This window comes from Osmerus mordax, chromosome 3, assembly GCF_038355195.1.
Source record: "Osmerus mordax isolate fOsmMor3 chromosome 3, fOsmMor3.pri, whole genome shotgun sequence".
Lineage (NCBI taxonomy): Eukaryota > Metazoa > Chordata > Actinopteri > Osmeriformes > Osmeridae > Osmerus > Osmerus mordax.
In genome coordinates, this window is record NC_090052.1 from 5,889,133 (window position 1) to 5,912,842 (window position 23,710).

Genomic DNA, 23,710 nt, shown 5'->3' on the forward strand with positions numbered 1-23,710 from the left:
GCTGGCCTCAGCACGTTACGGAAAGAGAGTAACTGTAAAGGAAAGTCTGAGGACAGGTCATCTGAATATTGCACTGCCAATAAATTGGCCGATGAGTATAGATCATCATCTTTCACTAACAACAGTTCTTTAGGGCTCAGAAATTGAAAGCGGTTTGCAATTTCTTCCATTCCTCTAAACCGGCGTCCAAGTTGTGTGGTGGCAATGTCAACAGTAGCGTAGAACACAGACACCTTGAAGTATTCCTCTGCATTCTGAAGCCGTTGGTCTTCACTGAGTTCATCGAAGTGCCTTTTTGTACGCAGTGCACGCTTTTTATTAAAAGAAGTGCTGGTGCCCCATGATGCTGCTAGGGTTTGCGCTGTTGCCTTGATGTCTTCATACTCCCCCCTGAGCTTGGTCAGTGTGTCCATTGCGTTTCTTAACAGGCTTGCTGCATGAAGCAGGTCCATGTCTTGCTTCTGGAGAGCTTTTGAAGCAGCATTAACTGTCTCCAGTAATTTCGACTGTACTACTGTCATAAGCACAAATTCAAACGTCTCCATTGCCTTTTGTATGCCCGATGCCTCAGTGCGTTCTTCTGGTTTCTTAGACAGCATTATAATTTTACTCAGCGCCTGCATTACCTCTTTGTATCGGAAGCGTAATGATTTAATGGCATCGTATCTGGATGCCCAACGCGTAGGGCACAGTCTTTTAAGAGTACACTGTAACAAATTTCTGTAATTTCTACAGCAACATTTTACAGTAACTTCTTGTTCTGTCATTTTACAAAGTTTACCTGTATATTGCAATGCATTGTGGGTCGAAAAACGATTACAGTAGCCAACAGTTTTTTTCTACAATAATTATTGTGAAATTACAGGCATATTTGCGCTTGACTGTAAATGATGCAGTAATACAGTTATTTACTGTTGAATGCGTTGCACGAGGCGGTTAGCTTGACGAAAGACCATTTGATGGCAGATTGCAGAGGAGCAGCCACATTTCCACTCCCCTCATCTACAATATGTAAGTATACATAGCTATAAATAATAGCTATACATATCTATAAATAGCTTACATAATTAAATTGTGGTTTAACTTGTTTATGTTGGTTGAAATAACCTACATTGACCGTGTATCAGTCTAGTGCAGGCCCCAATATAAAGTTCACTTATAGCTAGGTAACTAACTAAGTTAGCTAAGTTAGCTGGAGAAATGTCAGAAGACATTTTGAACAAGCAATCCAGGCGAAGCAGTTTAGCTTATGGTAATAGTACTGAAGTAAAAGTATAGTGGGTATTATGTTACCGTTAATCCTTTTCATATTTATTTCATTTTGAACTGAGCGTAGTAGTGGAAGTATAAGTACTAATCGTGTTTTTCAACTGCTGCATTGTTTAGCATAGATAGCTAGAGGTCGAGGAAAAAAATCCGAAAGGGAGCGCCATCGCTGCACAGTGATCAACCAAAGGCTACATGGCTGAAGACGATTTTCAGGTAAAAACGTATTTTAGGTGTTGGCAACAGCAGCTGACGTTGAACAAACACTGCAGCTTCCTGACTCTCCAAGACTGATTGTCTTAGGTATTGTATTTTTTTTAAATTATTATCAGTTGTAAAGCATTGCAAAGACAGACTATGAAGGACACAGATTAATTTAACGTGGATATGTTTATGTGGAAGGCCACAGAAAAAAAAATGTTAACCATTATTTTATATTATTTTTATGTTTAGGTGAATTGCTCACAGCAACCGTTTGGATGCTGAGCATTGAGGGTCAGGTGGTTGTGCCTCCACATCCCAACTTTGTGGCTGGAATGGCAGCTTTGTTTTCTAGCTACTACAACTTTAATCTGGTGTACCAGGAGCAAGCATCTTGCACACTGGAATTCATTCAAAGGTAACTATGTGCTTGAAGTAGAAGACGGTTGATCATTATTTTGTAAAGTTTGCTATTATGAGTAACAGATTTTATTTAGCTTTAAGTGTACTTAAACCCCTTTAACATTTTGAGTAAAAAAAATGGTAAGTTAGCAGTTATTGTAAAGCAGTTAAGGCACTTTTTAATGAAGTTTATTTTCATTGTCATATTACACCTACAAATGATTTCATGAAATTTGTGATTTCAGATGCTTCATCGGACTTAACCCCTCCAGTGGGACCAAGGCAACCAAGATGGTGACCCAAAAAAGTGGGAAGGTACAGGAGAAGAAGAGAAACTCAATTAACCCTCACGTCTCTTCTTTACTAAAGCGGCTAATGGACTTTGAATGGCTTATATTGTAATACGACTTCCTCACTATGTGAATATAGTTTTAATGTTTTATTTTTGTCGAGGTGATGTTTTGAACAGTTTTTCTAATCCAGGTCATTATTTTAAATTGGGTCTTCAAGCAATGTATATGGTAACTTTCAATATAGCTGGACCTCGTTGCATCTCTTAATTTAATTAAGATTAAGATTAAGTTTATTGTTTAATGAGTTGTTAAGAAATTGAAAAGTTAAAACGTACAGTATTGTAATACTGTATTGCGTTAAAAAATAAAGTGTCATGATTTTGTATCTCGGACTGGTTTTATTTAACAGTTAAAGAAAAATTAATGAAATGATTTGTGGATTAAAAGCAAACCTGGTCTTATTTAACCCTTGTGTTATCTTCGGGTCATTCTGACCCATCAGTCATTGTGACCCACCGTCGTATTGCGACAACTTTACCGCATTCAAAAACAAAGTGAAGCATTTTCTTTTAACCGTTGGGCTGTCTCAGACCCCCCACATTGCAAAGGTTAAAAGAAAATTATTTTTATTTGTTTTTGTATTGGGTAAAATTGGGTAAACACAACGATGGTTCGTTATGAACCTTTGGGTCATGTGACCCGAAGACAGCACAAGGGTTAAAACACTTTACAATAAGCATCGGCAAAGCTGCAAATGTAAAAAAAACAAAAATTAACTGTAATTGTTTTTACAACAACATATTGTATTGTGAAATATTTACAGCTTTTAGCTGGCAACTCGAGTTGCCAGGTAACATCTGTAATTTGAAAAGAATACAAGATAATGTTGTAAACTAAATTACAATAAAGTTTTGTTTTTTTAAGAAAAAAACAATACATTGCTGTAATATATTTACACCAATAACCTGTAAAAAAAATCCTGTATTATACTGTAATTATATTCACAGTTATTAACAGCAATTTTACAAGACTTTACTGGCAACTTTTTTGCCAGGTATTTACTGTAAAATCTACAGTCAAATTTGTTACAGTGTAGGTTTACATTTACATTTTGGAAAGATGGTTCTCCAATAGCTTCCACCGGTTGATGCTTTCACTAAAAAACACATAGATCCTCTGTACAGTGTCATAATAGGCCCTTATCTCTGGTATATTTTGACAAGCATCGTTTAAAACCAAGTTTAGGTTATGAGCAGCGCAGTGGACATATACGGCATTTGGCGCTCGGTCTGAAATGCGCTTTTGGACACCGGAGTAAGCGCCACTCATTGTACTTGCACCATCGTAGCCCTGGCCACGGCATTTGTTCACTGATATTCCAAGACTTTCTATCAGTCCAGTTATTTGTTTTTCAATACCTGAGGCACTTTGATCTTTCACGCTTTGAAATCCCAGAAAACTCTCGTTTATTTTAACCTCAGTCGGTTGTTCCTTTTCATCAGTCTCCACTGTAACATATCTAAACACTTCGTGTTTAGATATGTTAGACTTAGTTGGTCAACCTTTGTGATATCTTGAGTCGTTTCCATGATAACTGAATAGAATTCAGCCTGCTTGATTTCAGTGACAATTGAAGTGCAATCAGTTCATTTTGAATTGTGTGGCTCAGATAATTGGGTGTGCTTTGCCTTCGGCAAGGGCACAACCTTTGTTCTCTCACATATATATTATTATTATTATTAATATTTTTATTCTTTTTGCCCCCCTAAAACTCAGTCAATATTTGGCCTACATAGACAACGTAGGTGTCAAAAGTTTCGTCTTGGTAGCGATTGAGTTGCTTCTATTGGAATTTACGTTCTGTTGCATGGTTTGGGCTTAAGTTAAGTTTTTGTGGCGAAAAGTGAAGCTAACGGTGGCTAATTTGCTAGCCACAGTCACTGACGTTACTAACGTCACTACGTCACTAACGTCACGAAAACACGCGTGACTACCTTTGGCAGAACATTCGTTTCGCATCTGTTAACCTGGGGGATAGCTAGGCTAACTATAGCTTTACTGCAAGGCAGCTGCAGAAACGCCACAAGCAAAGAGGCCAGGGTGATAACTATTTACTCATTTTACTTTGTGATATGACACACAATTGTCATGTGTAATGTACAGTATAAGCTGATATTATTAAGGAAGTAAATCTACTTTCGGAAACAGTAGTCTACTATTTCACTGAAGTATTAGCATCATGACATTAGCCTGTGTTGCCCGGGCAACACATACTACAGTGGTATATGATGTAGCGTTATCTGTTTTCAATCGTTAAAATAAACATTCCTCACATATACATTTTCGTTGTAGGATTTATTCTGACATTAGTAAACGATTTGTTGGTGAAATTACCATTACCTGTGGTTTCAAACCAGTGTAGCTCACTGCAACGCTGTAGCTTACGTGAGACACACTACAAAAACATCTACACTACAGTACACAGCTGTTTAGGAAGTCAAAAGGCGACAGATCATGTTCGGCACTCCCCTTACTTAAATCAAAAGTCTATCTAACTACTAGGCTGTGGCAATGAAGTTAAGGTTAGTAGTTAGACTTTTGATTTAAGTAAGGGGAGTGCCGAACATGTTCTGTCGCCGTTTGACTTCCTACAGCTGTGTAGATGTTTTTGTAGTGTGTCTCGCGTAGGCTACAGCGTTGCAGTGAGCAACACTGGTTTGAAACCACAGGTAATGATAATTTCACCAACAAATCGTTTACTTGTAATGTAATGTCATAATAAATCCTACAACGAAAATTTATTTGTGAGGAATGTTTATTTTAACGATTGAAAACAGATGCATAATAGACCACTGTAGTATGTGTTGCCCGGGCAACAGACGCTAATGTCATGCTAATGCTTCAGTGAAATAGTAGACTACCGTTTCCGAAAGTAGATGTGGGCCTACTTCCTTAATAATATCAGCTAATATTGTACATTACATTTCACAATTGTGTTTCACATAAAAAAGTAAAATGAGTAAATAGTTATCACCCTGGCCTCTTTGCTTGTGGCGTTTCTGCAGCTGCCTTGCAGTAAAGCTATAGTTAGCCTAGCTATCCCCCAACTTAACAGATGTGAAACGAATGTTCTGCTACAGGTAGTCACGCGTGTTTTCGTGACGTTAGTGACGTAGTGACGTTAGTAACGTCAGTGACTAATTAGCCACCGTTAGATTCACTTTTCGCCACAAAAACTTAACTTGAGCCTAAACCATGCAACGGAACGTAAATCCCAATAGAAGCAACTCAATCGCTACCAAGACGAAACTTTTGACACCTAGGTTGTCTATGTAGGCCAAATATTGACTGAGTTTTAGGGGGGCAAAAAGAATAATAATATATATGTGAGAGAACAAAGGTTGTGCCCTTGCCGAAGGCAAAGCACACCCAATAAATGTATAATAATAATTAGTGTTTTTGGTTTACAGTTATGTGATACACTCAAGGTTGTATTTCCACAATTGGAGACGGTGTCTGGTGGTTGGCTGCTTTACAAATCAGCAGGTAGGCACTTATACGTTTGTATGTATTAGTATTGAGATATGGAACAACAATGACTCTGTTAGTGCTCATCCAAACAGTGTATAGGTCATCTGTAATGGGTACAGTGGCAGAGGAAAAAAATATTTCAATGGAGATCTTCATTAAATTTTTTCTCTTACTTAAAGACTAGGCTTAATGTAATCCATGTCTATACAAGGGTGCTTATGTCATATATAGTTTATTTCCCATTATGCTCGGAAATGTTTTTTTTTTATAGGAGGATGGGGTAGCCGCAAACTCTCTCTTGTGACACCTGATGATACTGGCTACACAGGCAAAATGATGAAGCTTGCAAGCCAGGGGGGTAAAACGACTCTTTTCATGGCACCAATTCAAGAAGAACTAAGCACAACTCCTTTGCAACTAACAGACAATGCATTCAGTGGCATGCCAAACGCAGGGTGTCAGAAATGTGGAGCAGCTATTCCACTGCCGTTTCTGACCGAACACTTAAAATCTTGCAACATCATTGATGTTGACAGTGATAATTGCCCGGCTAATGTGGAGGAAAACTGTGCGCAGGAAGACGTAACATGTAAGAATGAATTATTGGAGCATTTTCAATATATAATTAATAACATTGAACATGAATACGCTGCAATCAAAATGCCTGATGAGAGCAGATGCTTTATTAGAAATTACATTAAGTCATTTCTTAGTGGTTCTTACTTAAGTTTGTTTTGTTGTCTTTGCTAACTTCATATTGTCAGCAGCAGATCAGCAACCCTGTCCTATGTGCATGGACATATTTCCCTGTCACATTATTGAGGCACATGCTGCTTCATGCGGGGAAAGGTAACACCAATTTTCTATTGTTCGTACCGTACTCGTTTCACTCACCAGCAGATGCCTTGGTCTTTGAGCTATTAAAACATAAAAGCAGTTTTACAGATAACCATTATAACATTTACATTACATTTAGTCATTTAGCAGACGCCATTGTGTTACAGGTGACGTTGCCATTGGAAAGGGTGTAACTCATTTTTTCCTCTCAACTTGCATTGAGAAGTTGAAGTCTGGGTTTTGCATCAACTTTGGTAAGTAGAGTGCAGTTATGTGTAAGATGACTTATTAAATAGGTATGGTCGAATATATTTTTTATATTATGTCAATCTGTTTTTCATCTTAGTAGTTTTGCTTGAGAACAATATATGTGTTATATATGTTATACAAAATAATATCATGCCTACAAGACTGGACTTGGCCTATGCCTGGGACCTCCCTTGCCTGTCTAATAATAACAGGAGATGGCTTTTGTTTTTTACAATGTATTACACCTTCTCTCTCTGTTGTCATTAACAGGTCATTGGACGTGTCACAAGACAAATTAAACAGCTGAGACGTGGTCTTAAAGAGACACAAGTGGACCGTGCTGACCAAACGACCTGACACAGTGGCCCTGATTTTCCCTAAAGAGGGAGCAGTGGATTACAGCCCTGAGGTAACTTAACACTATTTTAAATCCAGGCCTTTGTTGAATACTACTATAGGGTAGAGGTTTCATATCTGTATCCAGCATCTGTAATTGTGCCCATTAGTCTGTCTGCTTGATTTAGCGCTCTTAGGATTTGCAACGTGCTTTCCAAAGTACCCACCAGTGGCGTTTTTGAAGTGTGTGGTTCAAAAGCCTGAAAGAATCACACCAAATATAATGTAAGAAGCCATAATAAAAAGTGTATCCCATGTTGTTGTTTTTTTGCTTTCAATGTAGGTACTTCTGAAGCGCATTACCTGGCCTCATCATGATGAAGAAGATGATAATGATTTTTCCGTTGACACCATGTGCCACGTATCAGGTTATCTTCGACAGTTCATTGAAAATGGTATGTTGACAGAGTAAACATATGCGATAAACCGTGAAACAGTTGGTCATCTAGTTATCATTACCTCTCCACAGCAACCTTTCATGTAACTTGTAAAATAATTTAATATGTTTACTGCACAGCATCACCGAATGAATTGAGAGATCTGGTGAAATTCTGGACTGGATGGGAGATTCTGACAAGGACAAATATGTCCCTTGAGGTGGTCAAAGGCAGCTTCCCCACCGCCTCCACCTGTTACGAGAACCTGCGAATCCCAGGGCATTACAAAGACTATGCATCTTTTAAGATTGACATCCTAGCCTGTATTGGCAGTTGCCAAACAGGATTTGGTCTCATCTAATATGTTGATACAAACAGATATACACACTCGTACAGTTAGAGACTTACACACAAAAGAAGTTTACACCACACAGTTTGTGTTATGCATGTCTGCATGTTTCTTTGATGCATGAGCCAGGGAGTTAAGATGCCTGGGTCACATTGCAAAGTGCTTGTGCAGTTATCTCTGAAATAAAAAAATAATATTTGACTCAGGAGAGATGTGAAGAATCTTTTAATCTATTGATGTATATGATGTATTATGATATAGTTGATCCAGTTCTTCTGAAAATGCTCAAAACATTCAGTTATTTAAATGTTCTCACAAAAGTGAACTGCTGCAATGTAGATTTCACAGCCATAAGCCTGGGATAAAGCTCTTGGGTCAACAGCCTCTCTTAAAGCTGCCATTTGTTCATCAGTCAGTGGGCTTTCGATGTCTGGGACAACGATGCTGGAGTGGCAGTCTGGAGTAAGTCCACTGTTCTCCCACTCAATGAGAGGCATATCTATACCCTACAAATTTGAAAAAAGAAAATGTCACTTGTATGCGGTGTTGATTATCTATACAGACAGCATAGTTATATATATATATATATTTATAGAGTATATATGTAAAATTAGCATAAAACTAAGGATTGGTCATTGAGCAAATGCTTCAACATATTACATAGTAAACGCACAGCCCTATTTAGCAAAATATGGTCTATTATGGTCTATTAGACTGTTTCTAATGTTAATAATTGTGTGTGGGGGGGTTGTTTTGTTTTTTTACAATTGTTAACACAAAATAGTTGAATATTTAGACATACTGCCATGTGATCTGGAACTGGAATTGGCTGATGTATTTGACCCAGTGCCCACAGCTGATTAGGGGTCATATTGCCCTCCGTTCTTAATGGATGATGGTCCCAACCATTGCGAAAATTGTCCAGGTCATCTTGTAGACGTGGTAAGAACACATAATGGCAACAGAAGAGGTGTGTAGTATTGGCGATACTGAGGAAGCCCTCTTCTTCGAGGTAGTGAAGGACATCATAGTAGATGTTTGTTACAGCTGTCCATAGGTCTCTCCATAGCCTCTCAATTCTGAAAAAAAAGTTTAGATGCATGGCAGCAGTGGAGTGCCCTATTTCAACTAGCTTTATCTGCACTTTTTTACTAACCGTTGATTGTGAACACTCTTCCCAGCAATGAAGCTGCCTCTTCCAGTGCCACGGACTGTAAACATGAGGCGTGCAACATCCACATTCTCCACCCCTTGATCAGCCCGTACCCTAAAACAAACATTTACAACAAAGACCATATTAAGTGTTGGTTGGTTATACAACCTATGAAATCAGCACAGGAATGTTTGAAGCATCTTACATCAAATTTACAAAAACTGCAAAACATGATGCATGTGTTTAAGCTGTTATATGGAGGGGCCGACAACGTTTTTAAATCATATTTACCTAAGAGGGAAACCAAACTTCTCCACAGATTCTTGGAAGAAGGCCAGGGTGGTTGATGCAAGGTTATTGGAGGCTGCACCAAGATACATTATCTGTAATACCATACACACCATTTTTGTATTAGGAAAACACATAAGCAGGATAAACATGTACACGTTAATTCCTGAAAACTGTACTTAACTTCCGTGAAAAGCCATCTATGCCACCAAAGATGACAATGTTGTAGCTGCAGGAAAATGTGTCAAGATGTTATTCTGAATAAGCCCATCATAATATTTGGGTAAAATAATCAATGAATATGCTCCTTGTGAAAGTAATTTACCGGATGATTTTATGATTCGTGTCGATGTGCATCAAGGACTGGGGGCCTGGAACTGAGTAGGTTCTTCGGACAATGCAACCCAAGTTGGTCATACGTGATATGACTCCAACGGTGTCGATGCGGTGCATGGAAGCTCTGACGCGGTCATACTGCACCCGCAGTCCTTGAGCTTGCAAAAGGGCTTTCACCATCCGATAACCTGCGTGAGGCTGCCTGGATTTGATGTCTCTCACACACCGATTCCTCATCTGTGAGAGTGCTGTACAGTGTCCTGACTGACATATCAGCCTCAGCCATACGTCGATGCACTGTTCGTTTTGACACCACCAGAAGTGCAGCTATGCATGGGATGGACAAGTTAAGGTCCAAAAGACTGCTAAGGTACTCCGGAGAGAGGACCATTCGTGGTCGTCCAACTAGTCCTTGCTCAAATTGCACCGTTGAAGTTCGCTGTTCAACTTGTTCCTTTTCCAGGTTTATAAGCCTATGTAGTGATGTCAGGGCATCTACAATTGCTGGAGAAGCAGTCACCCGACTGGATACAGCATTTAAAAACACATACTCTTGTGTGACAGCGAACTCTAAGCAGTCCAAATCCAAAGGCATTTGGCTAATAATATGCTCTAAACGAGAGCGGAGTCTTCCCAAAATATGGTCAAGCAGCACTTCCTAAGAGAGAAAAAATGTGTCAAAAAGATTTTATAAATAAGCAACGACTTCCATAATTTTCTTGACATTTAGACGTTTATTATTGACTCCAGGTCATCACTTATGAATTCAACTGGCCTTGAATTAATAGTATGTCTTGCCCAAATTTTACTTAGTTTGACTATACTTTTCTAAATTCTCTTCATAGAAAAATAGTAAAATCTTAGGAAAGTTTTTATAAAATATAATATAAACTGAATAATGAACAGGTATTTTCAAACGGTCGCTAGCATTGCCTGGGCCAGTCGGATCATACTGGCCCAAAAGTGATCAACTGGCTAGCATGTGGGGTTCCATACAGTACTGGGCCACCGTGCTTCAAGCGCTTTGCGTTTTCTTTTGGTATGAAATGCTCTATATAAATAATAATACCCGTGACAGCCCGGTTGCTGTCACGGGTAGCCATCGTTCTTTTCCTCTTCTCTTCTTTCTTGAGCTTGAAGGTTTCCCTCTTCCTCGGAGTGCTTGACTGAAGGTCTGTGCACTGATAGGTCAGAAGTTGGTTCGATTGTCCTTGATATCCCGGATGTTAAAAATCTGAATTTTTTAAGCTTTACATTTTTCGGGTCGAATTTGATAGGCTCGAATTTTTTAGGCTCACCCGATAATGGACACCCCTGCAGCCAATCAGAATTGAGTATTCACCCAGACCATGGTGTAACGTTAATGCAGTCAGTTTTATAACTTGTATAGCTAGCTAGCGTTAGCTAGTCTGTAACGTTCGTCAACAGTTAGCTACTAACGTTGGCTAACGTACATTATATCAGTGCACTTTTCAATCTTTGGAATCCTATAAAATGCTCTCCCTTTATCTTTTCCCCGATGGTTCAGGCATCCCGGCGCACAGCAGCTATCCACCATGTTGAATCAACGTTTATTGAAATAGGCAGCAAATTAAACTATGTATAATAGGCCTATGTATGTAAGTATATATGTATGTACACTCTGGCGCTCCACTTGGCTCTCCACTTTCCTTCCAAAATGGCGATGACCGGTGCATGCTGGGATTGCGTGACGTCAACTCCCGGAGCTCTATATGTAGAAATGCAGAGTTTGTCATGGAAAACCTGCTAGCGAGTAGGTTAGGTTCACAGAGTAAGTTACATTTAAATGTATTTATTTTTTACCGAGTTACCATGGACACTGACCACAAGTTCTCCTTACCTCTCTTTCTGGAACGGACTTTGCCTCATTTTAGGGTTACCCAACTCAGGGTTTCACTAAACCCGCTTTCTGGAATACCCCCCAGATCTTACTGGATTTGTCTCTCTGAGCTACCCGTCTGTTTCTATAGTAACTCAATATTGATTGTACCGACGTACCTGGACCCCTCTGGAGGCTAGCAACTCATTGTCTTTGGAATGCAATAAGTACTTGCTACTGTGTTAGAGCTAGCTAACTAGATGCCTTGCCTTTACGGTATTCACCTGCTAATGATAGTGTAAATTCAGCCACATAACGCGTTAACTATCTTGCTAGTGTGTATAAAGCTTCCATTCAGATGTGCTGCTACCGTTTTGCTAGCTACAGAAGCTAGAGCTATACATTGTCCAAATGTGTTCAAAATGTTAGCTAACAAGCTAAATTACGCAATAGCTTTATAAACTGTAATTTTAATTGGACAGCTAACCTCGGGCAAGGAAACCTTGATGTTAGGTTAACTAGCTAGCCACCAGCAGCAGAGGAAGACCACAGAGATGAGAAACTCCCAAATTATATCTTGGAATAGAGGAAGTAGTTGGCACTGATAAATAGAGATGACTCAGGCGGGAATAGTGGTACGTTTGAATTTAACATATTTCCTAAGTCTTTGTCTTATCGTAAAGAAAAATTGTGTCATTACATATACACGTTGCACATTGCATTGGATCTGCTCCTGCATAAATTCAGTTAAATTACGGGACAAGTTATCCTTACTTCACAACATGAGAAATTGGAGAAATGGTTGAAATGCGTGAGAAATACGAGGTGTTTAGTGAGAGCGTGAGATCTGGCTGAAATGCGTGAGTGTCAGAGCCCTGAATTAGATTGATGCCAGGCCCGTATCTAGCCTAGTGGAAGGGGCGGGGGGGTCTTTTTTTTCACCAAAAGTGGACTTAATGCAGTTTATCCCTTCATGTTGTGTTTAATTATGATTTTTATACTGACAAATTATGGACCTTTGGCATTGAGCCAAAGCTAACTACCCGAAACCCTCCTTGTCTACGGGCCTGGATGCATTGTTAAGTTACTAATGGCTGGCAAGCAAATGGCTGGCTCAACCCCTCAACTGTCTTTCTTCTTGTCATCCAACTGTAGGTATTGCCCATATGGGGTCTGGCACTTCCTCTTCCTGCCGTGCTTCTGATAGCTGTTGGCCTTTACATGATCTTACTCGCGATGGTGCTATGGTTTTGTCATTGCCTTAAGGTATCTGCTACAGGGCAGTCCGTCAGTCATCATTGCTTTAATAATTACTAGGCACAAAATTATGAATTATACACACCTTATCATTATGTAAATAAGTCTCATATTGTGACTTAATAATCAGCTCCAAATAATTATAAAGGCTCAAAAAAATTGTTGAATTGAGATTGACAGAATTGTATCTTGCCCTCAGGACCACTGCTGCTCAGAGTGTGGAGAGTGTTGTCCAAATATTGCACCTTTTGAATACTGCATTGCATGTGCAGAATCTTGTGACTGTCGTTTTCCATCACTTCGCTCCTTTCTTGATCAAATGTGCCCATCTCCTTCTGTGAGTATGCCAGTGAGTCAGTAATTCAGTATAGACTAGATTTACTGATCCAAAAACAAGGCTGTTATGTTATTGTAGTAGTTCCAATTGTTTTTAAACTTGAGAAACACAAATAAATATTTGTATCAGCTACTTTGTAGCAACTAAGCAATAACTTAGCTAGTACTTATTATTAAGACAAATACAATAATGTAGTAAAACATACTTATTTTATAATAATCGCATGCACTAATTCAATCATTCTTTCTGTAGTCTCTACAGTGGCCTGCATGGGACTGTGCCTGCACCTGCCAGTCTCCAGAGTGTGAGTCATGCAATTGCCTCTGCTTTGAGATCAAGGTCAGGTAGACCAAGTCCAAGCATTGCATAGAACTGCAAGATGGTTTGTGATTTTATTTGGGCCTCAGATAAAGTGGTGGACTACCATCCACCCAAAATTGTTGTTTCGTGTAGTCAGTAAATGTGTAAAGCAACTGTATGATATCCATAAGAGTGCCATGGATGTGTCACTGGGAAACCAACCATGTGAAGTCAGTTCAAGGGCTATATGCATGGTGTCAATGCTTCACTCCACAAGTTCTTGAAAAGCGTGCTGCATGTTTCATACAAGTCGTAATTAGCTTTTGCCTTATTTAAACATTCTACATTTGAGATTACTATATATTTAGATGTCACCCAGTTCAAATTGTATATGACAATACTAGGTGTGCTTTGCATATCTGAGTCTGATCATTTAAATGTGTTTTTCTTAACATTTGTATGTTGAAAGGCTTTTGTGGTACTGTGAAATTAAATTGAAAACAGGACTAAAATGTGTTTTAATGCTTTTCTGTAATAAAAAGAGAATGGCACTTAAACGGTTGTTTTGTTCTGGAAACATAATGATATTTCTATGCAGTATTTCCTTCGCAATTTCCCTGGAGCTTTAGTGATTTTTGCCACATGTTGACCATGGCAAATTTGGACCACTTTAAACCAAGACACAATGACAGTGGATTGCTGGTTTTAATGAACAGGAGAACAATCCTTCGACGCTGGAACGAGAGGTTGTTCCCTTGTCATGACAAGGACAAACACATGACAGAGAATGAGGGATAGCTGGAAGAAAACATTATTTCATTTTGCCTGACAAGCTGTCAATACAAGTAGTCTAATGAGATAAAACATATTTTATCAGACAAAAATATACAGTATGCAGTACCAAACCTTTCACATTAAGAAACGTAAAAAAAAAAGAAACTTTATAAATGTACTGCATTAAACTATGTAAAGTACAAATAGTAAACATGTCCCCCACCAGTTTAGTTCTTCCCTTGATCAGTCAGTGACTAGACCGCCCCCAAGCAGCACAAAGTCAACTTTACTATTGTATCAACGCACACACGGAGACCCTACTGCCCCAATAATAACTAAAGATAATGTATGTCCCCACTCTCCTATCTACCTCTCTGAAAAAATAGTCAATTTCCCTGAGCACAGCCAGGATGTGAATTACATAACATAAATCGGACTGCAGTATAAAATGGTCAAAGACTAATCAATAGCCTACTGTTTCAATTAGTAAGTGTGAACTTATGATGAATACGCTGTGGCTGGTAACTGACATGTGGCTAGTAAAGAGAGACTATTCCTTGACTGAGACTCTGACCCCTGAAATACTGTAAAACAATCCAATTCTGAACCTTCTGCTGTATTTTCTATATGCACTAATGTATGTTACGGAGAGAGAACATACAAACTTCACACAGACACAACAGTTAGATAGCCTGCCTGAGTACCAACAGGCCTAGAACGTGCCCCCAGTGCCAACAGTAGGCTACCGTTTGAGGAAATTGAACCCTGAACCTTGCTTTGTGGCAACAGTGCAAATCACCTTGCCATCTTGACATTTTATGTGTTAAATTTTATGTTCCAATTTTTTTAATCAGTTCAATCGTGAGACAGTCTACTCAGAGGCAGTGCTTGTGAAAACCTTTCAGATGAGCACGTAAACGGTGCGCATGCTGCATGTGAGATCCGTCACGTACAGCCCATCTAAATCACGCCCTCTTTCTCAGCCGTCAGCCAAAAAGACACGCCTTGTGAATGCAGACAATCCAACCACTGTTCAACAAAAAGCATAGTCTATTTTTATTGGAAGAAGCAATTGGTCAATCTTACTCACACAGATTTTGATTGGTGATTTATCTTGAGATCAGTTTCAGGAAAAGACGAATTATTCGTCGCGGTCACTCCCTGTCACTTCACACGATTAAGCAGTACTGAACATCCTTCATCATTGCTTGGTGTTGCAACAGAACGCAGCTTTTTCCACCATCACAAATTGGTTTATATTGCGCAGAAAATTTGGTAAGTCATTAAACTGCATATGTTGTAGCGATGCAAATGTATGTTTTCTATTTATGAGGATTATGTAACCGTCCACAGATATAATTGTTAAAAATAACATTTTAGTAATTTGACTGATACGTTTTTGATATGTTTGTAGTGGTGGCTATATCTATCTGCTACTCCTAGTGCAATACAAGGTCATTTGGATGCAAGGACAGACGCGGAAGTACCTTTTTGTCAGGACATAGTCAATCGATCACTTTAACGGTGGCGTAGTAGCCTATATACATTAAAACGGTATAGTACATTAACGTGACAAAACACTTTGGCCTTAATAAACTAGATTTACGAATATAACATTTTGTATACGCCCACATAATATTCAAAAAGCATAGCCTACTCACGACGGTATGCCAAATATGGCCACGATATAACTGGCTGTTAATCATTTCAAATTGATACTTCATGTTTGAAAATAACTTTGTGAGAAGAATTTGTGAGATTCTTTGGGCTGTAAAACGAGGCCTGATCTTATGTATCGCCATTTGGGCAACAGGCAGTAGGCCACTTGGTCTAACAGACCAAGGTTATCATAAGCGGACAGAGAACGATAGCAGTCGCCTAATCCGAATTTTAGTGGTCAGACAAATGCATAATATAGTTTCCAATTAACAATTTTGTAAGCACAATCAACTGGTGTAATGACACTGCACCATCTCTCTCTCTCTCTCTCTCTCTCTCTCTCTCTCTCTCTCTCTCTCTCTCTCTCTCTCTCTCTCTCTCTCTCTCTCTCTCTCTCTCTCTCTCTCTCTCTCTCTCTCTCTCTCTCTCTCTCTCTCTCTCTCTCTCAGAATCAGGATGCCACACGCCTACCCATTCCTCACTCCCGAACAGAAAAAGGAGCTCAGTGACATCGCTCAGAGAATTGTTGCACCTGGAAAGGGAATCCTTGCAGCTGATGAGTCCACAGGTAATGTCAGAGACACTCACCCATCACATAATCTCACCATTAACCTAGAACTGTGTCTTAAAGATCTGAATTACAGCCACTACGAGCAGTCCCACAATGAGCTTTCCTCAGGACGTGCTGTTTCTGTGTCTGTAGCTTTAAATGCTATGAGAAAGAAAGAGGCGGGGCTGACTGCCATGCTTCGGTTGTTTGCAAGCCATGATGTCTTGAGGAAAACCAATATCGCGCTCGCACGGTCGTAGCTCATTTTCTCATTGGTGGGCCAAATTCTCTGTGCGGGCAAAGCAGAGAAAGGGGAGGTAACCTTCGGTTTTATGACGTCATAAAACCAGCCTTTTCAAAACCGAGCGTTTCAGCTTTCATTTTCTCAAAGACGGAGAAGAATACCCAGGGCCTGGTTTACACCTATCAAAATTTCTAGCCACTTGGGGACCAAAGGCAGGCTAGGGGAACTCATATTGATGTTAAATAACCTCCTAATGTGAACATTTCCTGTCATGGGACCTTTAAATTATGTAACTCAGTCTGGGGGACGTTATAACAGGACTGTTAACTTCCCCTAAAGAGAAACACAAATATGCACTTAGACGGAGGTAAGTTTTCGTCCGAGTTGAGAGCTGTTATACAGAGCTAAATGCCACCTACCAGCCAATCAGAAACACCAGCAGCACCACCCTTAAGTTGTGTATCATCACTATATATTTGTAGGCAAAAGACCAATTTAATTAGTGCTGTTCTTACATGAGCATTGACATATCATTCCACACTCTTGTGACCATGGTCACAGACACTCATCTCAATTATGCTTAGGAAGTGAAACCTCATTCTGCCATAACATGTAGTCTACAGTAAGGTGACACCAGTAGACATGATGCCACATTGTGGGTCTCTTACATTGAAACTTATTTCCCTCCCGTGCGCCCCCTCCTGTTCAGGCAGCGTTGCTAAGCGCTTTCAGAGCATCAATGCTGAAAACACAGAGGAAAACCGCCGCCTCTACCGCCAGCTCCTCTTCACCGCTGATGACCGTGTGGCACCCTGCATCGGCGGAGTCATTTTCTTCCACGAGACTCTGTACCAGAAAACCGATGAAGGCAAGCCGTTCCCCCAGCTGATCAAGGACAAGGGCATGGTGGTGGGCATCAAGGTGGATAAGGGTGTAGTGCCCCTGGCTGGCACCAACGGAGAGACCACCACGCAGGGTGAGAATTGGAGACCCCCCACCCCCCATCCCACTTGACCCTTAAAGGAATGGGCATTAATAAGCACACAGTAGCCATGGCTTTCAATATTTTATTTTTCTGTCTCTTCCTCTCTCAGGTTTGGATGGGCTGTATGAGCGCTGTGCTCAGTACAAGAAGGATGGAGCTGACTTTGCAAAGTGGCGCTGTGTGCTGAAGATCACCCCCACTACCCCTTCTAACCTGGCCATCATTGAGAATGCCAATGTCCTGGCCCGCTATGCCAGCATCTGCCAGATGGTGAGATCAACATCGCAAACAAATCCACACACATGCAAAAACATTAAAAAAAAATATATGTGTAAATATGTAAACATTTACAAACAACCTCACCAATGTGGAATTTTTCTTCCTTTTAAAATATTTTCTATTTAATATGTATTGCTAAAGAAAGTTAATCCATGGCTACACTATAATATATAAGGACATTTATGATGTCCTGATGTCCTGCTCAATGCCAGTAGTGGCAGCACTATCTATATTACACAGTTAACCACAATGTTAACTGGTGCAGTTGATATGCTGGACACGGCCCTGCTTAAGTGAAGTTCTGTTGTATATTGTCATGACACATGCTCTTCTCTCCTACCAACCTAGCATGGCATTGTTCCCATTGTTGAGCCTGAGATCCTGCCAGACGGTGACCATGACCTGAAGCGCTGTCAGTATGTGACAGAGAAGGTGAGTTACTGCTCTGGCAGAGAAAGATGAGATAGAGATCCATATAGAGGTGTCAATCACACTATTGTACATAGCCGTGGAGGAAGTTCTGGTTATTGGGTTCCTAAAGTTTAAAAGCCAATTTCTTTATAAAACTCACTGGAAAGTCGCATTTGTAAGTTTAATATAGTCTTATGCTCTCTTTGTCTGCTTCTCTTTCGCTCACTCCCTCCTAGGTCCTGGCTGCGGTGTTCAAGGCTCTGTCGGACCACCACGTCTACCTGGAGGGCACTCTGCTGAAGCCCAACATGGTGACCGCAGGACACTCCTGCCCCCAGAAGTACAGCTCCCAGGAGATTGCAATGGCCACTGTCACCGCCCTGCGCCGCACCGTGCCTCCTGCTGTGCCCGGTAATGCCACATTTACAGAAGGCGCACATTATATATACTGTATGCATGAACAAAGATACATACTGCATGCATATGTACAGATTTATTTTTATTTAGTTATTTACACCCTCCCTTCCTTGTCGTCAACTTACCTTCACCCCCTGTTCCTTCCTGTCCCCCCTAGGAATCACCTTCCTGTCTGGAGGCCAGAGCGAGGAGGAGGCCACCATCAACCTGAATGCCATGAACCAGTGTTCCCTACACCGGCCCTGGGCCATCACCTTCTCCTACGGCCGCGCCCTGCAGGCCTCTGCCCTCAAGGCCTGGGGAGGCAAGAAGGAGAATAGCAAGGCTTGCCAGGAGGAGTTCATAAAGAGAGCCATGGTAAGGAATGAGGGAGGGGTGGAAGCAGTAATAGAGGGATGAATGCATGTATAGTGAGATCAAGAGAGTAAGTGGAAGATGTAAAGATGGATGGAATGAGGAAGTGGATTGATGAGTTGATGGAGGACAGATAGATGTAACCCAATTGTGTATGTGTGTATATTATCAGCTGCTGATGTACAAATACTGGTTATCCTCAAGTTCTAAGACAGACTAATACTTGCCTTTTATCTCTCTCCTCTACTCTCTTCCCCTTGTTCTTTCTTTCTCTTTTTTATCTCTTTTGCATCCTTTCACTGTTTTACAGAACAACAGCCAGGCGTGTGTTGGCAAGTATGTTTCCTCTGGAGACAAGGGAGCCGCCGGTGGAGAGTCTCTCTATGTGGCTAACCACGCCTACTAAATGTTAACACACGACTCTTCCCTTACCCTTGCAGCCAGTAGGGTTCTGCTTAGACAACACCCCTGATATGGGTCTATTACTGTCATCCTTCTCTCTTTCTGACAACACCGCCTTTCCTTTTCAGTTCTACTTCTGTTGTTGTAATGTCACCGTTATGTTGTTATGTAGGACAGTAGAGTTACATGTGTTGTGAACATTTTTATTGGAGCACATAAGACACTCCCTTCAAGAGAGAAGACCATCCACTCTTCCTTGATGTTAAGCCCTTCCCTCAGTGTGTTGTACTCCTATATTCAGTCCCCCATCCTGCCTCTCTGATCCCCTGTGATTTTATGACGTAATCTTTGATGATTCTTTATACATGTGCCTTCATCTCTTTACTGAAACAAGTCCTGGAGGAAGACCTTGTAGAGATTAATACTATTGTGTTTAATACACTGGAAACATAATTAAATAATCCTATTCACTAATTGCCATAATTTATTCGTGTTTCCTTGTAGTCCAATAAATCTGATGTGTGTTTTTCAAATAGTAGTTTTACATTCACTATACTGAGGTACAGCGATATAATGAAACCGCAATCTAAACATTTCTTGTTTCGCCATGCTATCCACTATGGATGAACTATGCATGGTTTATGGTTGGTCTATGCATGCATGCAGTACTAGACAAGATGATGTGTCATTCATTAGAAAAAAAACATGCATTTTTGGGGGGGGAAATTATAATACGCACACCCAAAAAGTTCAGGAACACATTAACTCAGTCTGCCAATGGTGGGTCTTTAAACCCTAAGCCTTGGACCAGAAAATCTTAAATATTATAATCTGAACCATTATATAATGATTTTGTGAAATATGTTAAAATGGCCCCTATATTCATGGCAATTTGAGTATTAACAGCACAATAACTACTGTTACACATACACACAAAACTTGATTAAACAGTGCAAGCTATTTCTACACTATGGAGGCAAGCAAACAGTAAACCTTTTGTCCATTAATCACAACTCTTTCAATCAGACATCCACAAATTGGTGGATAACAGTGTGCATATGATGTGTTGTATCCCATACTGCTGTCTGTGTGTTTACCATGCAATCTCACTTAATATTTCATGAATTCACACTCAAAGTAAAATAGAAGGTCAACCACAAGATGGGGCTGTATGCTTAGAATTTTTCATTCTAATTGAACATTTGTTTGACACTTGTCTGAACATGTACGTATTTACATTTAGTCATTTAGCAGACGCTCTTATCCAGAGCGACTTACAGTAAGTACAGGGACATTCTCCCAGAGGCAAGTAGGGTGAAGTGCCTTGACCAAGGACACAACGTCATTTGCACGGCCGGAATCGAACCAACAACCTTCTGATTAATAGCCCGACTCCCTAACTGCTCAGCCATCTGACCCCTAATCTACATATTTCCGATGTGATGTTGAAAGTCAATAAAGTGTGTTTATTCCTCTGACAATTTTTTTTAACTGAATGTTCCATTTGCATCAAACAAGAAAATAAAAATAAAGAAGCCAAGGTAACATGAAATAGGGTGATGCTTGCAGAATAGCTTTAACATGTATTGCCATTCCTCTTTTCTAACCTACATCACTGTCCTGGCCTGTATAATTATGGGAAATAATACCAGGAAGGAAGATCTGACCTCTTTAGAAACCAAAGCAGGCCTGAAAACCAATAGCACGAAATGTATTAAATAAAAAATGGGTGGTCTGTAGAACTGTTTTCTTTCAAATGTTCTCTGTAAAACTTTTTTTTCACAGAGGGCTCCCTTCCAGAGATAAATGGTACAACATTGAATAATTCCTTTCTTATGAAAAAGTATGCCTCAGTTGGAGACTGTGCTGGAGTGAATCGTCTCTTTGATGAAGTCCAGGTATTTGGTCACACGTGTGTAGACTCATGGATAGTTTCGCCTTGTGCAGCTGTTCCCAACCTCACAATCCCCACTTCAGCAAATCCTCAAGAAGTGAGACACACCTGTGGTCCACGAGAATCCCCCTAAAATTAAAACATAACACATAAACAGCAACAAGTCAAAATGTGGATGAGTAATGTCAACTTCCATTGATTTTGTGTTACAGGAAATGTGAATACTTGCGATCATGGGATTACATTGATAAATCCATAGGAACTAAAAACTAAATTCAAACTAGAGAGGATACAATGTCTGGGGAAATTGTGAGGTGTGCTTGCGTCGGTTGCAGATGGGTCCATTTTTTTTAAAACATTTTAGAACTGATATTTCTGTATATTTTAAATAAGTATGCATTATTATCTATCTTCTTTAATCTATGCAATTTTATGAAGATTGCATAGATTAAAAAGCATACATTTGTTGCTGCTCATTTACACTTCAAAATAGGAAGAGTGAAGTGTAGAATGAAAAAGGGTTCTATTCTAATTTCCCTTCTGTCTCTCCAGCCACCCTCAAGAACTGCGCTGACCAGCTGTCTCCGGTGTTTACCTGCATCTTTAACACCTCCCTTGAGACATGCCATGTGCCAGCCTGTCTCAAGTCCTCCACCTTCATCCCTGTGCCCAAAAAGCCAAGGCCAACAGGACTTAATGACTACAGACCCCTGTATGTATCCTTAGTATAGATAGTCCACATATTTAAATTTTAGGTATATGTTTATTGTATGCACCTTCCTGCCAAAGCAAATTCCTTGTCTGTGCAAACTTTCATGGCGAATAAATCCCATTCTGATTCTGATTCTGACCCGTCGCCCTGACCTCTGTGGTAATGAAGTCTTTCGAGCGCCTGGTGCTGGCACACCTTAAATCCATCACAAACCCTCTACTGGACCCCCTGCAGTTTTCCTACAGAGCCAACAGGTCTGTGGACGATGCAGTTAACATGGCCCTCCACTTCACCCTACAGCACCTGGACTCCCCAGAATCCTACGCCAGGATCCTGTTTGTGGACTTCAGCTCTGCCTTAAATACCATCATCCCCGCCCTGCTTCAGGACAAGCTCTCTCAGCTGAACGTGCCTGATTCCACCTGCAGGTGGATCACAGACTTCCTGTCTGACAGGAAACAGTGTGTTAAGCTGGGAACACAAGTCTCTGACTCCCGGTCCATCAGCACCGGATCTCCTCAGGGCTGTGTCCTTTCTCCTTTGCTCTTCTCCCTGTACACCAACAGCTGCACCTCCAGTCATCCATCCGTCAAACTCCTGAAGTTTGCGGACGACACCACCCTCATTGGGCCCATCTCTGATGGGGACGAGTCTGATTACAGGTGGGAAGCTGACAACCTGTTGTAGCCAGAACAACTTAGAGCTCAATTCTCTCAAGACAGTGGAGATGGTTGTGGACCTCAGGATGAATACAGCCCCACTCACCCCCATCACCCTGTGTGACTCCCCAGTCAACAATGTGGAGTCCTTCCGCTTCCTGGGCACTATTCTCTCCCAGGACCTCAAGTGGGAACTGAACATCAGCTCCCTCACCAAGAAAGCACAACAGAGGATGTACTTCCTACAGCAGCTGAAGAAATTCAACCTGCCAAAGACAATGGTGCACTTCTACACAGCCATCATTGAGTCCATCCTGACCTCCTCCATCACCATCTGAAACGCTGCAGCCACTGCCAAGGACAAGCGTATCATCCGCACTGCGGATGATACGGTGATTGGCTGAAATCTGCCTTCCCTCGAGGCCCTGCACACCTCGAGGACCCTGAGGCGAGCGAGGAAGATTGTGGCCGACTCCTCCCACCCTGGACACTCCCTGTTTCAGTCACTCCCCTCCAGCAGAAGGCTGCGGTCCATCAGGACCAAAACCTCACGCCACAAAAACAAGGCCCTTCCCTTCCGCTGTTGGCCTCTTCAACAAGGCAAAGGGTTCACACTGACTTTAATGACTTCATGTCTTCACATTTACATTTACATTTAGTCATTTAGCAGACGCTCTTATCCAGAGCGACTTACAGTAAGTACAGGGACATTCTCCCCAAGGCAAGTAGGGTGAAGTGCCTTGCCCAAGGACACAACATCATTTTGCACGGCCGGGAATCGAACTAACAACCTTCTGATTAATAGCCCGACTCCCTAACCGCTCAGCCATCTGACTCCCTGTCTTAAAACACTTTACACTTTGCACTACATTACAAAATTGTATCTGTACCATTTGTATTTTTTTTATATTTGTATTTTTTGTATTTTTATATTGTAAATTACGGCAACTTATATTTA

The 23,710-nt window shown here is 40.7% G+C and overlaps 1 protein-coding gene and 3 long non-coding RNA genes across 4 annotated transcripts; 3 read left to right on the plus strand and 1 right to left on the minus strand.

The window, feature by feature from the left end:
• The first annotated feature begins 7,052 nt into the window (after positions 1–7,052).
• On the plus strand, positions 7,053–7,821 carry LOC136940808 (uncharacterized). The gene is made up of 3 exons (XR_010876404.1): positions 7,053–7,188; positions 7,459–7,570; positions 7,693–7,821. It is a non-coding gene; the product is annotated as an uncharacterized lncRNA (long non-coding RNA).
• A 272-nt stretch (positions 7,822–8,093) lies between these two features.
• On the minus strand, positions 8,094–10,523 carry LOC136940809 (uncharacterized). Its single transcript, XR_010876405.1, has 5 exons — positions 9,668–10,523; positions 9,346–9,571; positions 9,058–9,168; positions 8,704–8,980; positions 8,094–8,407 (listed from the first exon to the last, which is right to left on the minus strand). It is a non-coding gene; the product is annotated as an uncharacterized lncRNA (long non-coding RNA).
• A 1,040-nt stretch (positions 10,524–11,563) lies between these two features.
• Positions 11,564–13,966, plus strand: LOC136940810 (uncharacterized). Its single transcript, XR_010876406.1, has 4 exons — positions 11,564–12,153; positions 12,674–12,784; positions 12,975–13,112; positions 13,365–13,966. It is a non-coding gene; the product is annotated as an uncharacterized lncRNA (long non-coding RNA).
• A 1,369-nt stretch (positions 13,967–15,335) lies between these two features.
• aldoaa (aldolase a, fructose-bisphosphate, a) lies at positions 15,336–19,961 on the plus strand. The gene is made up of 8 exons (XM_067232639.1): positions 15,336–15,461; positions 16,295–16,413; positions 17,349–17,615; positions 17,734–17,894; positions 18,252–18,335; positions 18,551–18,725; positions 18,889–19,088; positions 19,396–19,961. The coding sequence occupies exons 2-8, from the start codon at positions 16,302–16,304 to the stop codon at positions 19,489–19,491; spliced, it is 1,095 nt and encodes a 364-aa protein (XP_067088740.1). The 5' UTR covers positions 15,336–15,461; positions 16,295–16,301; the 3' UTR covers positions 19,492–19,961.
• Positions 19,962–23,710: the final 3,749 nt, after the last annotated feature.

Excerpts from the sequence above, each read along its gene's own strand:
- aldoaa (XM_067232639.1), top strand. The coding sequence starts at position 16,302 with ATGCCACACGCCTACCCATTCCTCACTCCCGAACAGAAAAAGGAGCTC. Across the intron at positions 17,616-17,733 it reads CGGAGAGACCACCACGCAGG|GTTTGGATGGGCTGTATGAG; the intron begins GTGAGAATTGGA and ends TTCCTCTCTCAG. Across the intron at positions 18,336-18,550 it reads GTCAGTATGTGACAGAGAAG|GTCCTGGCTGCGGTGTTCAA; the intron begins GTGAGTTACTGC and ends ACTCCCTCCTAG.